Here is a 15,446-nt window from a genome sequence, read left to right as displayed (position 1 = left end):
AATTGGATTTGCTTAACATCGTTTTGCTTAAAGCTACATTTTTCAGGAACATAACTACAACGTTAAGTGAGGAGTTACTGTATACAGAGTTTGTTAATTTTTTGTATATATTTACATATACCTAATTCATGTCATCCAATGTTAATTAGATCTCATTAAAAGATACCCAATTGCTATTAAATACAAATATTTTAAGTCATTCTTTTTACATCAAGCTGAGCATTCGTCACAGGGGAAAGTATGAATCTGAGTGTGAGTCTGTACACACACACACACACACACTCTACAACAGTACATCATGTCTTATTTCCTCCAAAGTCCCACTCTTATTTTCTTTAGGAATTTTTTCAAGTTCTGTTTGAGGTTTGTCATCACTTTAAAATTGACTTTGAACTACTACTTTCTGGAGACTGAGGAACAGGAATTTTGTACTGGGGGTTTGGGAGGGGAAAGAGGGAAGTTAAGCAGTCAACAGATACAGTTTCTTAAAATCATTCTCAACAAAAGTTAACAGGTGAGAAAACTAATGGTCAGTAGCACTTGTGAGCTCTTAAGTCGTCTTTGAAAATTCCATCTTTTGTGTGTTTCATATTGTTGGTAAATGTATTAGCAATGCAGTTTTTTGGTCTTTATATTGTTAGTTTGGAGCAGACAACAATTCTTTCAAACGTTATATCTTGACGCTTTATAGTTAAGGTAATGGTTTGGGGAAAGTCTAACACCTTTTTCTCCTGAATATTTTTGGTAACAATCTCACATCAGAATTCAGATTTGTGCTTTTTACTGCACTCTTGCTTTTTCTCACCAGTTCATAAGCTGCCTTGGACCAAGCACCATCCTCTCATCTTCCAAAAGGGATCTCCCTGTATTGTTCCCACATTCTTAAGACATGTCTGAACTTGTTCCTTCTTGCCTTCTGGAGTTCCTCGCGGGGGAGTCCTACACAGAAAACTTATAGTTCCATGTGCCAAAGTAAATACTGTAAACGAGGATATTATTGAGCAGACAGTGCCAAGTTATCCATTCAGATACAGCACTCCACCACAGTACCTCTTTTTGGGCAACGTGACTTTCAAACTAACTTTTCAAGATGCTGGCTGAAGCTGCAATACTACCTCTGTCCAGAAACAGACTGATTTAACAAAGGGTCCATACCAGCCATTCAAGGGGGTGATTAGCAGACAATGAGAAAGACTGATAATTTGATAAGCAAGTTTAATGGGAGTAAAATGTTATGTCTGAGTCACAACATGCACATTCTGAAATACAATGGCAGCAACAGGAGTATCTTGGACCAGCATTTAGTAATGGAGGGCAAATTTGGGGCAGAGACCTTTTGGGCTCCATAACCAACTGCCCTGTGCCCCAGCTAACAAACCCAGACTGCTAATGCAACTTCAATCACCTAATGAGAGCCCTCTCTTGAAGGAGCTCCCTCACTGGCCTACTGTTGCCACAAGACAGTCAGGATGGGATGGGATGATGGGGTGGCAGCCACACTCGTAGGCTAGCTGGGAAAGTGGAGCTGACGTCCTTTAAACAAGCACAAGCTTCTGTCCTTGCAGGGCAAGATCCTCATGCAAAGAGGGGAGGGGAGAGGATGCATTGTGGAGCTGTTATATAAAAGGCTGATTGAATTGAAGGAAATTTCATTCCTGTAGCATGGAGGCTGGTTTTCGGGGTGGCACAGGAGGAGGAGAAGAACACAAACAAAATCCTATCCATTAATATTAGTGGGATGGCAACCCAGTTGTTACCCATTTTGCATGTGAAAGAGACAGAGGAATCAGGATCACGCTAGCATGGGTGCATGTACTGCAATCTAATTCAATGGGACGATCTGCCCCATACGCTTGATATACACCAAATTGAGGAGAGATTTTAACAGGGTTCTTTCCATTGATCAAGCAGCAAATGAAGAGCAAGTTCACTTTGAAGACTCAATGACAGCAACTGTGCTTTCAGGCACCAGCTTAGGTACAAATAACTGCAGGTATAGGTATAAACAAAGCCAACAAAGCACTAAGAAGGATCAATCACTGAGGTGCCACTGGGAGGAAACCATCTTCATGTAAAGGGATTTATGAGTAATTACACTGACACATACCCTGCTGTTAAGTGCACTAAGATCGTACACATTATTCGACAGCCTGATTCAGTACACAGCTAAGTGACCCACACAAGTGTAGTTTAGCCATTGTCAAATCACTAACTCATAGCTTCCAAGTTTTGTCCAGCATTGTGTGTGACATTTAATGCAAGTTAGCTCATTTACATGTGTGCAAATAGCTTGCCTAAAACCTTAAACATCAGTTTTGAAAACACTCTGTTGATTTAGTGCCAGGACAAAGAGTCAAGATGACACCAGAGTTCCCTTGCAACACTCCTCCGCCTGGTCAGGGAGCAAATGTGGGCAGGTGCGTGTACCCCATTTAAGATATGGGCAGGGGAAGGTCTATGGGAAGCCTCAGATAATCAGAGGATTTGAGGGGGAACAGTTGCTGGGTGGGAGGGAAGCATGGCCCAGCAGTGAAGAGTGCTAACCTGGGAATCAGGAGACTCATTCAGTTCTCTGCTTTTCCATACACTTCCTCTGTGACCTCAGGCAAGTCACTTAAGCTATATCTACACTAGCTCTTTTGTCAGTATGTCACTAAGGGGTGTGAAAAAACACTCCTAGCAAGGTAAGTTACATAGACAGAAGAACCAGTGTGAACAGTGCTATGTCAGTGAAAGATACTTTCCCACTGACATGCTCACCGCTCATTGGGGGTGGTTTAATTATGAAGACGGGAAAGCTTTCTCCCGTCAGCATAAAGCAGCTACATGGGCTACAATTGCATCAGTACAGCTGTGCCACACTGTAAGCTCTCTAGTATAGACATGGCCTTAGTCTCTATGAGCCTCAATTCCCCATCTGTAAAATGAGGATAATGGCATTGCCCTACTTCACAGGGATGATGAGGATAACTACATTAGAAAAAATCATGTAGTCCAACTGCAGAGAAATGGTTCAAGAAGTATGGGAGGTGGTTGTTATGGAAAAATCGAAGCCATCAATTATATACCCAGCAAAACAAACAGAACAAATAAATACTTGGTTACCTTTTATTCAAAATACATTCACCAGCAAAATAAAAAAAACAAAAAAAACAAACAAAAAAAAAACCACCAGCATGCTGTCCCATTATTTTGAATAATATGTTAAATATCTATCAGAGATTTCACTCAATTTAATAAAAATCATAGGTGTAGTTTGATTTCTATATTTGGGAGGGCAGGGGGCTTAATACTATTAATAATATAAGTCTAACTTCTGGATTTACTGATTGTTAGTGATACTTAAATTATAGTGTACTTGAAATCACAAATACAGTTTAGGTTAATTATTTAATCGCCCTTAATTATTTGCCATGTCTACCAGCTGCCACTTAAAAATCAACATTAGTATAAAAACAAATTCTTGAATAAACAGAACCGAGCACTTTCATTTAACTATGAATAATGTCTCCCTGGTTTTAGAGATACATAAACATGCAATGCACACACACAAAAAAAAAAAATCACTAAAGCCTGTCACCTTTGCCCATCTGCCTAAGCACACTGCATTCACATTTAACCTTCTCTGTTCACTCTGTCACTCTCCTGGGCTTGAACCACTCAATGCTGTACACTACTCAGATGCTTGGGAGCAGCTTAGATCTATGTTCACTTTCTTACAATGGTTACGGGTGCTGATTAGAATGTCTAGATGCCTGTGTTTCTGGAGCAAGTCTCTTACTTTATAGGCTAGTCAAACTGAAATGGCTCCAAGCTGGAGCTCTGCTGTGAGCATCAGGTGCTGCTCTCCTGCCTTCCCCTTAGCAACCTAAGTGGGGAAACCGACCTTGACACACACAGAGCACCTGTCAATGTCACCGCTCACACCCCACCCCCTAAATGTTCTTCTGCAGGGAGAAAATAGCCAAATAGAAGGGGGAAATCTGCCTCCACCCCCCACACATCACCCCTGTGATGTATCCATGTGGGAGGAGGGAGAGAATGCCCCTGCATACTCCTCACAATCTCTGCCCCTGATAAAAATCACTAGAAATGACATCACAAGTGTTGAAAGGATGCACACTCTGTAACAGGGTAACACCCTGTTCTATGGAAAGATCTGATGACGTTACTATATAATGTCTCTAAACAAAAGCTCACTGTTGTAATGACTGTTTTGTTTCCGATATTTACACACCAAGGATTTGTGAATCTGTCAATGCTCTCTAAACAGTTTAAAAAAAGAGAGAAGAGAGGAAATCATGAGCAGCTCAGATACAATTGGGGCCACGTAAGTACTATAGATGGATAATGGGTTGCTTCAAGGCAGCCCATTTTAGCCCCTGGTTCCCATAAGAGCTTCCCATTTCTCCTGCCTAAGCCACCTCCTTGCCACCCCACGTGCTGGGATCAGCAGGGGGAGAACAGTCAGAGAAGGAGACAGAGAAGCTGACTTCTCAGCAAGAACAGCTTCCCTAAGTGGCAACCAAGCTGACCTGCAACCCATATTCTCCTGCTTGCGAACAGCCCAGGAAAGCATAACATCTAAGACGTGGGCAACAGCGCGGGGTGAGATAACACCATTATGAATATTAAATACAAGTATTATTGATTCATTGAGTCAATTAACAGGGCCATTATTTGGATTAATTCATTAATACTTGTAATCTGCGACATTTCCCTATCTGTGTAAGTTCTATTGCAACAAGAAAATGTAATAGACAAAGAAAACTGAGTGGCAGCCTGATATTTTGGGAGGGGAATTGAGGTCAAGTCACTTCTTTTGAACTTCCCTGGAGTTTAGGATTATTGGTTAATAGTAGTCATTGTCTGTTTTTGTTTCCTGCACACCTGCAAGAAAACAGCTCACTCCAGACAGGTCCAGGGACTGTGTTATTTAAAAAACAACTTAAAACATGATTGCAAAAAACTGTAGGAATTCTCTATATACATGTATACACACATACCCTTTCGAACTGCATTTATGAGGCGTGTATCATCTGTTACAGAAAAAGAGCTAAAAGTAGAGATTTGTTTGTTTGTTTTCAGCCAAGACTGTGGCAACATCGACAGCACACTGTCCAATACACACTATTGGTTTTCTGCAATGTGCCAGGCACTGTACAAGCATAAGGAAGTATGGTCCTTGCCCCAGAAAGATTTACATTCTAAAAGTGACCAGCTTTCTTCTACTCTGGAAAAAAAAACATCAGGGTAAAAGCGTAAAGCAAGAGCCCACCACTTTAACTAGCAAGCACCCGTTTTTAAAAACACAAACAAGGCTTCCCCTACTTCAACTCCAGATAAAATAATAGATACAGACGATTTCCTGTCACTGAAAAGCTTTTCAAAGGGAAAAGCTATGGCTTGGGTTTATTTACCTCTCTCTGCTTTTGAGAAATTTACAGGGGTCTCTCTCAATTAAGACGCTTGACATCTCCAGTACGCTAAAATTGAGCATACATCTTTAGCTCCTAAAACACTTAAACACACTGTCATCACTCCTGCATATTTCCATTTGCAAAGAGTATTTACATTATAAACTTTTAAAAAACAAACAACTTTTTATTAAGTCACTGTTTCAAAGTTCAACATGTTTTTAAAATAACCTGCTAGTATTTTGTCTGTAGACTTCTGATCCTTGGTTAAAAGTTTGATGAGCCATTTCATGGCAAAGTAAACAGAAAGAACTGACTGTGTACACTCACATTTAAAAAAAAAAAAGCCACTCATTCATGGAACCCGAGCTGCTCAAGAAATTGCAACACAGCAAAATCTGAAAATATGAGCTAAATATACTAATGCAAAGGCTAGTTCCTCCTCTTCAGTTGTTTTTTGGTACACACTCACTGATCTCAGTGGAGGTAAATGAATAATTTTTTTTTTTTTAAAGAAAAGAATAGAAACTGGTTGTGCAACTTTAAAAAAAGAAAAAAAAATTGTCAGTTTCAATCCAGATAAGTGATCTGTTAAATATCGTCAACCATCATTAACAGGGCATTTACCGGCTGGCTCTATTCATAATTTCAATAGACAGAAAGTGTCCATTCAAAGCCATTTCCTGGTCTATTATGCAAAACCTCTTATTTAGAAATATGAAAAACAAAAAATCTTCTGCAGCCCAACTACAGGTAACTTTCAAGTCAGAAGACTGGAGATGCAAGTATTTGCAAGTAAAAAAAATCTATAATCCCCACAATATTGTGCTTAACATTATTTGTTACCTTACAACATTATTCAGTTTTCCCAAGAAAGCATTACAAAAAGTGAGGGCTTAGAGAAGACGGGTGCCTATGTGCCATTCATAGTTGTTTATGCTATTAAGTTGGCAACCATAGCTGGAACAATTGTGGTACAAGTAACCTTTTCCAAGTTGCATAAGTTAAGCAACATAAAACACAAAGAGCTTTAAATAGTCAAGAAGAGCCTCTCAAGATGAATTGCTGCTAACTAGTAAGAAAACAGAAAAAGAAGGGAAATGCATTAAGATATATTTAGTACAATTGTATTTACAGGTACCAAGAACAAAAATCAAAGTAGTTTATAACATACCAGAGCGCAGAAGCCAATGACACCCAAGAGTAGATGCGCAGAGTAACTTAACCTGAACTACAGTAAAAGAAAGAAATGTCATCTTGGTTCAGGGCTACCTTGTAACATAGAATCTATTTTGTAATATAACAGATATACACAATGAAAGAGTCTACACTCCAGTATGTCGTCACACTATCTTTGCTGTATGCAGTTTCGTTTGGTCACAGTTCTCTGTATGTATATACATCTCTTCACTATATGTTCCATTCTATGCATCCGATGAAGTGGGCTGTAGCCCACGAAAGCTTATGCTCAAATAAAGTTGTTAGTCTCTAAGGTGCCACAAGTACTCCTGTTCTTTTTATAGATACAGACTAACACGGCTGCTACTCTGAAACCAACAATTAATATAGGCATGTCAACAGCTAGAGAAGAACATGGCTATATAGAACAAAAAGAAATATAGGTGATATTCCTTTCTGTTTCAGGAAGTAGTAATAGCAACTATGCTTTTACACAAAAAAGAATCACACCATAAAAAAAAAAAGTCGGAAAAGAACAAAGCTACATTCTTCTCTATCAACATTTTTTCTGAAGAATAAACTCAAAATGGCTAAAATCAGATCTGAGGCCTCTGGGAACTTGTCTACACAGGGAAATTTACTAGAATAAATCATACCGCTATAGTTGTACCAGTATAACTCCACACATGGACAGTCTTATTCCAGAATAAGCGTCCACACACGTGCCATACTAGTGTTAACTATAGTGGTATGATTATGCCAGTAAACTGCCCTGGTAACTAGGTGGAATCTATCCCAGACTGGAAGAGACTACAGGTATGCCTTCACTGCACAATTGCCTCAGTCATCAGTACCCAGGTTGGCCTACCTTGAGTGCAGTGTGGCTGCAGTCAAAGCTATAGCCAAGTACTTCCACACAGGTGCTGCACTCACTCATCTGAGGGTGCTAGGACTCCTGGCATCATTTCCCACAGCTTTTAGGGCTGCAATTGAACCACACTATGATTCTTTCACAATGAATAGTGGTAAAACTTGGCTGTCCTTCTGAGCACACAGGGAAGTTGTGGGAAGGCACTGGAAGACTATCAGCACTTGAGTCGTTCAGCCTGTGCCCACATTGCAAAGTGAGCAGGTTACCAGTTGGAGCATAAACAGTACTTTGAATACGCTAGGGCAGACCAACTGCCCTTGGTATAAAAGCAACAACACACTTAGGTGAAAGGATGTGTTTATCAGCAGAAATCAGGTTAGGGACAACGCCTAAGAGCATGGAGTTGATTCTGCAGTGAAGCCCTGAGAGCAAAATCCTCAGTTCTTTGAAGTCAGTGGTTGAACTCCCACCAACTTCAATAGAACTAGAATTCACTCTTATTTAATGGCTGGTCAGACATCATATGAAAGACGGGTTGTTGACCTCAGAACAATCAATCAGTTTCCAGTGAACAGGTGACTACACGACAACTGGCATGACCCTTCCTAGCGGTCACCATAGTGATGAAGGGGCCTACTGACCTAGACAATGAAGTATGCTCTCACTGCTAAAGGTGGGCCTCAGAATGGGGTTGAGGCAAGTTTGTGGGTCAGTGCAGAAAAGCTTCCCAGCCACTCAGGACTTTTTCCTGTAAGCAGAGAAGAGCAGTCCGAAGCACTGTCCTCACTAGGGCCAGTACACATGCCCCAAACAGATTTCAAACACTGTAAGCAAACACAAAAGTAATATGGTTTTCAGCTATCATTACAAATATTCAGAAGTAGCACTTACAGACTTGTCAGAGGGTAGTCTTGAGCACAGCTCAGAGAAAAATTCTGTGCACGTTGAACAATGAAGCCATGACGAAGACATGTATCAAACATTGTTATTTTCAAACAAGTTTAGCTAGCTATCATGGTTCTCTGCTTTTACTGCATGCAGTGTCCAGTACTGTCAATTCAGCCCACTTTAATCACAAAAACATTTATATTAATACACTTGTCCAGGAGAATCATGGAGTATTAGTCTCAATCAACAAGAGGCAGCAAGTGACAGTAACTGGTCTGTATCAGCTGTTAAACTTTGATGCCCAACAATAAGGCCATACACACATTTACATAAAACTGTGTGCGCCTAAAGCCCATATTCAAAATCAATTTAAATCCTATAATATAAGCTTCTATATCATCATTTCTTAAGCCAATAGTTAGCCTGTCAATAAATCCAAGTGCAAAAGCCAGAAAACATACCCTAGCCACACTTCCTCCCTTAAAAAGAGAAAGTCAAATTTACTTTAACTAAGTGCCTCTACTGATATTCCTACTAAAAGTTTTGTTTGGTTGTTTTGTTGGATTTCTTTTAAAAGGAGAAAGGAATTCCAGAAGTTCTGCTCTAGAAGAATTGGAAGCTGATGAGGCTTTAGTAGAAAAGAAAACCTCTTTCACAGTCTTTGTTGAGCTTCCAAATGGGATTAGCCAGATCTAAATGGTTATACCTCTTATTCCTCACATTTTCTAAAGTTTATTAATCCTTGTCTAACAGGAATGCATCAGTATCTGCTAATCTGAATGCTCCACCGAGAACTGCCCTCCCTCATTGCATCTATTTATACCATTTTGTCAGGATTCATCTCTATGCCATCACAGTTCTGAGGACAGGTAGAACAGAGCACCAAAACAAAGGCAGTTTTTCCTCAGACAGTGCTGTCTGTTCAGCTATGCTGAAGATTATCTTAGCTATTACTCAGTGGCACACATATACCTAAACAAACGCTACAGGTATTCCTTTTATAGTTTTGATGAGTATTATGGCTGTTTATTTGTAAGCATTTTTTATTTTTATCCATTTTAATTTCCCACAACTGAAAGTTTTGGCAAGTCAGACAATTATTTAATGACAGCAGACACTGATTCAAAATGTTTAACCTTTATAACCATTAACACACAAACTGTCATCATCATATGTCAGAGTATATAAAGTATCCTTAAATCAAATGTTAATAAGTTCTCAAGTAGCATTTTTCTTACTTTGCCTATCTATACATTTTGATTGATAGAAATATTTTTCATCAGTTTGAGTGTACAGTGAAGTTGATGTTTACCGACATTTACTGATAAAAATCTAATCCTTCCAAACCTAGAGTTTGGCTACACTTGCAGCTGTACAGCGCTGGGAGTTAAAGCTGTCTTCGTACAGCTGTGTAGGGAAAGTGCTGCAGTGTGGCCACACTGACAGCTACCAGCGCTGCAGTGTGGCCACATTTGCAGCGGTGTTGGAAGTGGTGCATTATGGGCAGCTATCCCAGCATTCAAGTGGCTGCAACGTGCTTTTCAAAAGACGGGGGTGGGGTGGAGTGTGACACAGTGTCAGCTCCCTGCCTTGCAAGTTCTAAGGACTTGAAGATACACAGCACCAACCTTCAATCATTTTAAAAGTTTCTACCCCTTCCCCCACTCCTCTCTCATTCACTAAATGCAAATAGCCTTCAGACCAGATAAGCAGCTGCTCCAAAACGGATTTCCCCCCCCGCCGGGCTGCTTCTCTCCTCAAGCAAACACTAGCTGTGGACATTCATCCCCCTGCCCGCCTCTGCTCGAGCAAACAGTAGCTGTGTTTGTTTTTTAGATAAGCAGCTCCGGGAGCCCCAAGTTCACAACAAAACAAAGAGAGGCATCACAACAAAACAAAGAGTGTTATCTTTACTTAAAAAGCATTATGGGAAGGTTCCGGAGGTCAGTTACAATTAATCACTGTTTACACTGGCACCCCAGCACTGAAAGAGCAGAGCTATAGTCGTTATTCCCCAGGCTGAGGTGGAGTACAGCCAGCGCTGTAGCCAGGGAGATACAGCGCTGTATGTGCCTTGCCAGTATGGATGGGGAGTAAGTTACAGCGCTGTAAAGCCACCACCAGCGCTGTAACTCTCAAGTGTAGCCAAGCCCCTAGTTATAGACTTGGAGGGTTGTTTTTTTTTTTTTTGTTGTGCATACATGCTGTAATTAGAAAACAGTCCTAGAAAATTAAGCTTTGTGAGCGATAGTAATCACAGGATAAAACTTAAAATATTGCTCTTCGGTCAGAAATAAAATCTGACAGTGCTGGGCTGAAAGGCAGACTTATTCTGGATTAAAAATTAAACATGAAACATTGTGCCAACATGGCTATTACCCAGTTATTTACAGGCTTTTAAGTGCCAATTCTGACATTCAGATACGACAGAAGTTAACGCATACCCATAAAGAAACTTTTTCCCTGCCTATTTCCTTATTACAAAATTGTCATGCATGGAGTGATATCAGAAGGAGCTTTCTGATGTGAAGCTAAGAGGTCAAATTCACACTGTGAAATTGAAAATCAATGACAGGGTCTTTAATTTATTCACTCCTATGAGCCTCTTCGTTTCAAAGCACACGTGTCTTAGTGTCAATCAGATGATTAAGCTGCAACCAGACCTTGATTATTCTGTGTAATACTAATTAAGTGAGAGCCCAAGTAAAGAGTGACCTGTTAAAAGGAATAGACAAGCTAAAATAAATTATGCAAAAAAACAAACAAGTTTACTTAAGGCACACAATAAAACCTTTTCAAATGATTAGCAGATTTATCCCTTTATCAAGTAAGGCAATAAACTTTCAATGCCAAGATAAAATGCAAGAGAGACAGACTAGTGAAGAGGAAAGAATGTAGTAGGTAAATATTCCATGTGACAAAGCAAGACATATTTCATTAAAACAATGAACTCCTTTTAAATCAACACCACTGAAAGAAACAGATCTTTCTATGGAAATTATTTGTGTTGTGATGTAATGCATTACATCACATTTCTACAGCATTCTCTTTCATAGAGGCTGCTTGCATGCCCTATCATCATAGGTGCTGTAGCATTCTTACATGAGTTCAGACTCACAAATGCTGAAATTACCCATGTCATCCTACATCAAAACACTAGCTTGGCTTCCAAATCTATCTAGTCTTCAGACAAAGTTGCCAAGAACTGACCACAGCTATGCAGCTCAATCAGCATTAAGATACTTAAGTGAGGGCTTCTGGTCAATGGGAAACTTTCTCTCCACAAGTAATCATGGCTTCAAGTCTGCTTGAAGCCAACAGAACATTTTGATCCATCTTACTATATCCAATTCCATCTAACAAGTGAACCCTGCAATATAATGCATAAACTCTCAAAAAAAGATGTAAATGATAGGTTGCAGGAAATGAAGCTCTCACCCAATTCTTAACCATTTTCCTCTCTGTGTAGCATATTGCAACATACAAACAGCAGCTCATAAAATACTCTATGATGTGACAAGATTTCTGTCTTTAAGAAATGGACCATAAAGTAAGTCAAACTAGAGCTGCCAGGATTTGACTATGAAAAAACAAAACAAGACATTAACACAGGGGCAGGCAAACATTTTGGCCTAAGGGCCACATCAGGTTTCTGAAATTGTATGGAAGGGCTGTGGGCTGTGCCTCCCCCAACAACCAGGCATGACCTGCTCCTGCCCCCTATCCAACCCCCCCTTCTCACCCTCTGACCCCCCCCGACCCCTGCCCTATCCAACCACCCCTTGTGCCTGACTGCCCCCAGAGCACCTGCCCCGACTGCCCCATCCAACTCCCCCTCTCCTTCCTGACTGCCCCCCTGGAACTCCCTGCCCCCATTCAACCCCCGTTCCCCACCCTCTGACCACCCCAACCTCTATCCACACCCCCATCCCCTCACCACCCCCTCAAACTCTCCTGCCCTCTATCCAACCCTCCCGCTCCCTGCCCCCTTACCACGCTGCCTGGAGCGCCAGTGGCTGGCGACACTACAGCCAGGCTGCCCAGAGCACCAGGACAGACAGCCGCACCACCTGGCTGGAGCCAGCCATGCCACCATGCAGCACAGAGCACCAGATTAGGCCATGGCGCTGCAGCTGTGCCGCCCAGCAAGAGCTCACAGCCCCGCCGCCCAGAGCACTGCGCCAGCAGCGCAGTGAGCTGAGGCTGCAGGAGAGGGGGAACCGCAAGGATGGGGCGGGGCTAGCCTCCCAGGCCAGGAGCTCAGGGGCCAGGCAGGAGAGTCCCACAGGTCGGATGTTGCCCGTGGGCCATAGTTTGCCCACCTCTACATTAAACACTTTAAAGCTGCCTTTCCAAAACAGTGTTACCAGCGGGTTAGAGACGATCACACAAAAAATCCAGAGTGATCACAAAGTTATGGCATCCTGCAGCTGCAAACATAGGGCTGTCTGGTTGCAGTGTGACTTCTCCAGGTGCCTGCCTCCCCATCCTCCAGGAAAAAAAAAAAACTCGCCCATTCGTTCTGCTTTGAAGATGCTCTGCACTCTTTTCAGATACAACAGCTACACTGAAGCGTCCCACAGCTATGTCAACATGTTGATGAAGCCTCAAAATGGGGTGGGGAGTTTTGGTGGATAAATGAGAGAGATGGGTGGTATGGTCACCAGGGGCTCCACCGAGCCAATGACGCCTCCCAGGATGCCGCCTGCCGGCTGCGGGCCCCTGGTGCCCCTAGAGCGCGATGGTCACAGAACCTAGAGCTCAGCATTCCAAACCCAGATCTAACACTAACTCCCTTAGTTTCTCCATCTGTAAAATGGGATTAATAATTCTTGCTTACTAGAGCTGGTTGCAGTTTGCCATCAAAATTATATGAACTCCATGCCTCTTTTTTTTTTTTTAAGTAATTGGCTTAGTTTAGAACTTTGCAGAATGAGTCACATAATACTTGTAACATTCTTTGAACAAAAGAATATGACCACAAGTGAAAGGGTCAAAGGGACTGAGCATTGGACAGAATCCAATTAAAGAAGAAACACACACAAAGTACCATGCAGCCCTCAATCTCAACCCAAAGCAAATCCAGGTCAAAATGTACTCCTCCCCAAAAATAATACTATAACTTCAGAAGCAGCAAAGAATCCTGTGGCACCTTATAGACTAACAGACGTTTTGCAGCATGAGCTTTCGTGGGTGAATACCCACTTCTTCGGATGCAAGCAGTGTATTCACCCACGAAAGCTCATGCTGCAAAACGTCTGTTAGTCTATAAGGTGCCACAGAATTCTTTGCTGCTTCTACTGTTTAGCCAGGCATTCAGGAGCCCTACGATTCTAGAGGGTGTTACTTAATGAGCATTTCAGGATTCTTCAAAAGGATCACCGGAGAGTCACGGGACGCCCCTGACGGCCAACCACCAGCAACTGGAGCGTTGCACAGAGACCAGCAGGAGGCCGAGCTGTGCAGCACGAGCACTTGTATGTACAAAAGCAGGAGGCAGCGAGAACTACTAACATTAACTCCAGAGCCGAGGCTCCCCCATCAAGCCGCAGAACAACATGTCCGGAGGGCGGCGTGTTTGCTTGCAGCAAGTCCCCGGAAGGGGTAGGTGCAGAGCCGGGGAGCTAGCAGGCGGCCGAGCTTCACACAGCGCGTTGAAGAGGAAGAGGGAGAACTAGTTCGGCAGCGCCCCACAAACCAGGGGGGTGGCTGGACACGGCAAGTCCCCGCCAGGCAGCTGCTCCCTTACACAGAAAGTTTGTGCCAAGCGCGGTGCGCGCGTGGGGCCCCTGGCCGCGAGCCCCGGGGGCTCCTCTGAGCGGGGCGAGCCCGGCTGAGTTTCTCTCTTACCTTTGGTCCAGTCCACGACTTGCTTTGGGCTCCACTTGGTAACGGGCTCCATGCTGGGCGCTCTCCCGCCGGCCTGAGCCGCGCCACAAAGGTCCCTGCCGGGAAGCCTGCGCCAGCCACTTGTCCCGCTCTCCCTCCTCCGGCCACAGATTCCCCTTTCAAGCGCCCATCCCCGCTCCCCGGCTGGGCGGGCTGCCCCCTCCTGCAGCTCCGCCTGCCTCCCGCGGGCTCCTCCTCCACGTGCTTCCCCCGGCTCGGCCCAGCTGCGGCGGCCCCAGCTGGCCCCGCCCCCTGCCCTGTAGCACCGCCCCCTCCCCTCTCCTCTCCTCTCCCGGCTCTGCAGGCTGCGCCCAGCGGAGGCGGGCGGGGAGCGGCCGGTGGCTCCGCTGCTCAGGTTGCGTGTGCAGCTGTTTGCAGCCCGAGCGGGGGCTGAAGTGAAACTCCTGGGAAGGGCCGGGCCGGCGCCCACGCGCCCTCCACAAGCGCTTTGGGCTCTGCACGGCTGGGTTTCCAGCGCGGGGGTTACAGGCTCCCGAGGGGAGCCGGCGCAGGGACCCGTCCCCAGGGTTGGCTTCGTTCCATATGTATGGGGGGTGCTGAGAGCCGGCGAACGCTATAATGGGAACCACTTCGAGCCAGGGTGTGCAGCAGCAGCCCCCTAGTTCCAGCACCTATGCCAGCAGGGACATTTTTTTTTCTTTAACCAGTTTCCCTTCAGGTTTTTCTTTACTTTTCGTGAGTCTCATTTTCCCTTAGAGGGCCCTTAATGTTTGGCAGGGCTAGGGTGAGCAGACAGCAACTGTGAAAAATCGGGATGGGGTGGGGGTAATAGGAGCCTATATAAGATAAAGACCCAAAAATCGGGACTGTCCCTATAAAATTGGGACATCTGGTCACCCTAGGCAGGGCTGCACCGCTGAGCCCTGACACTTGTAGGTTTGGTCCCAGCAACCTCAGGGCTTGTCACCTCAGTTATAAAAATAAAACAATTGCTTGAGCCCTAGCACCTTTTCCATTACAAATTAAGCACTGACCTGGATCCTACAAGGAGTTGGGGGCGGACCCCTCCCCATGGAACTCAAATATCCAATCTGAGATCCAGGACTTAAATTCAGCCAGACTCATCTGGAGCAGAGCTCCAGTAAATATTTTCAAACCCACAGGAGCCCCAGCACACCCTGTGGGGCAGAAGTCCCCAGCTCCAGAAAATAATCTGGGAGAATTTAAGTGCCACTTAGTCC

At 43.7% G+C, this 15,446-nt stretch overlaps 1 protein-coding gene and 1 long non-coding RNA gene across 2 annotated transcripts in view; one reads left to right on the top strand and one right to left on the bottom strand.

Moving 5' to 3' along the window:
* The window catches only part of CNKSR3 (CNKSR family member 3), a 102,933-nt gene extending 88,489 nt beyond the window's left edge, over positions 1-14,444 (bottom strand). Inside the window, exon 1 of the mRNA XM_039528216.1 lies at positions 14,206-14,444. Coding sequence (XP_039384150.1) covers positions 14,206-14,257 — 52 coding nt within the window. The 5' untranslated portion in view covers positions 14,258-14,444. The remainder of the gene's footprint in view (positions 1-14,205) is intronic.
* The window catches only part of LOC120399951, a 44,026-nt gene continuing 42,352 nt past the window's right edge, over positions 13,773-15,446 (top strand). Inside the window, exon 1 of the long non-coding RNA XR_005595418.1 lies at positions 13,773-13,959. This is a non-coding gene — a long non-coding RNA (uncharacterized LOC120399951). The remainder of the gene's footprint in view (positions 13,960-15,446) is intronic.

This window comes from Mauremys reevesii, linkage group 3 (genome assembly GCF_016161935.1).
Source record: "Mauremys reevesii isolate NIE-2019 linkage group 3, ASM1616193v1, whole genome shotgun sequence".
Classification (NCBI taxonomy): domain Eukaryota; kingdom Metazoa; phylum Chordata; order Testudines; family Geoemydidae; genus Mauremys; species Mauremys reevesii.
The sequence above is the reverse complement of the archived record's forward strand: the minus strand, read 5'-3'. Positions and strand labels throughout refer to the sequence as shown.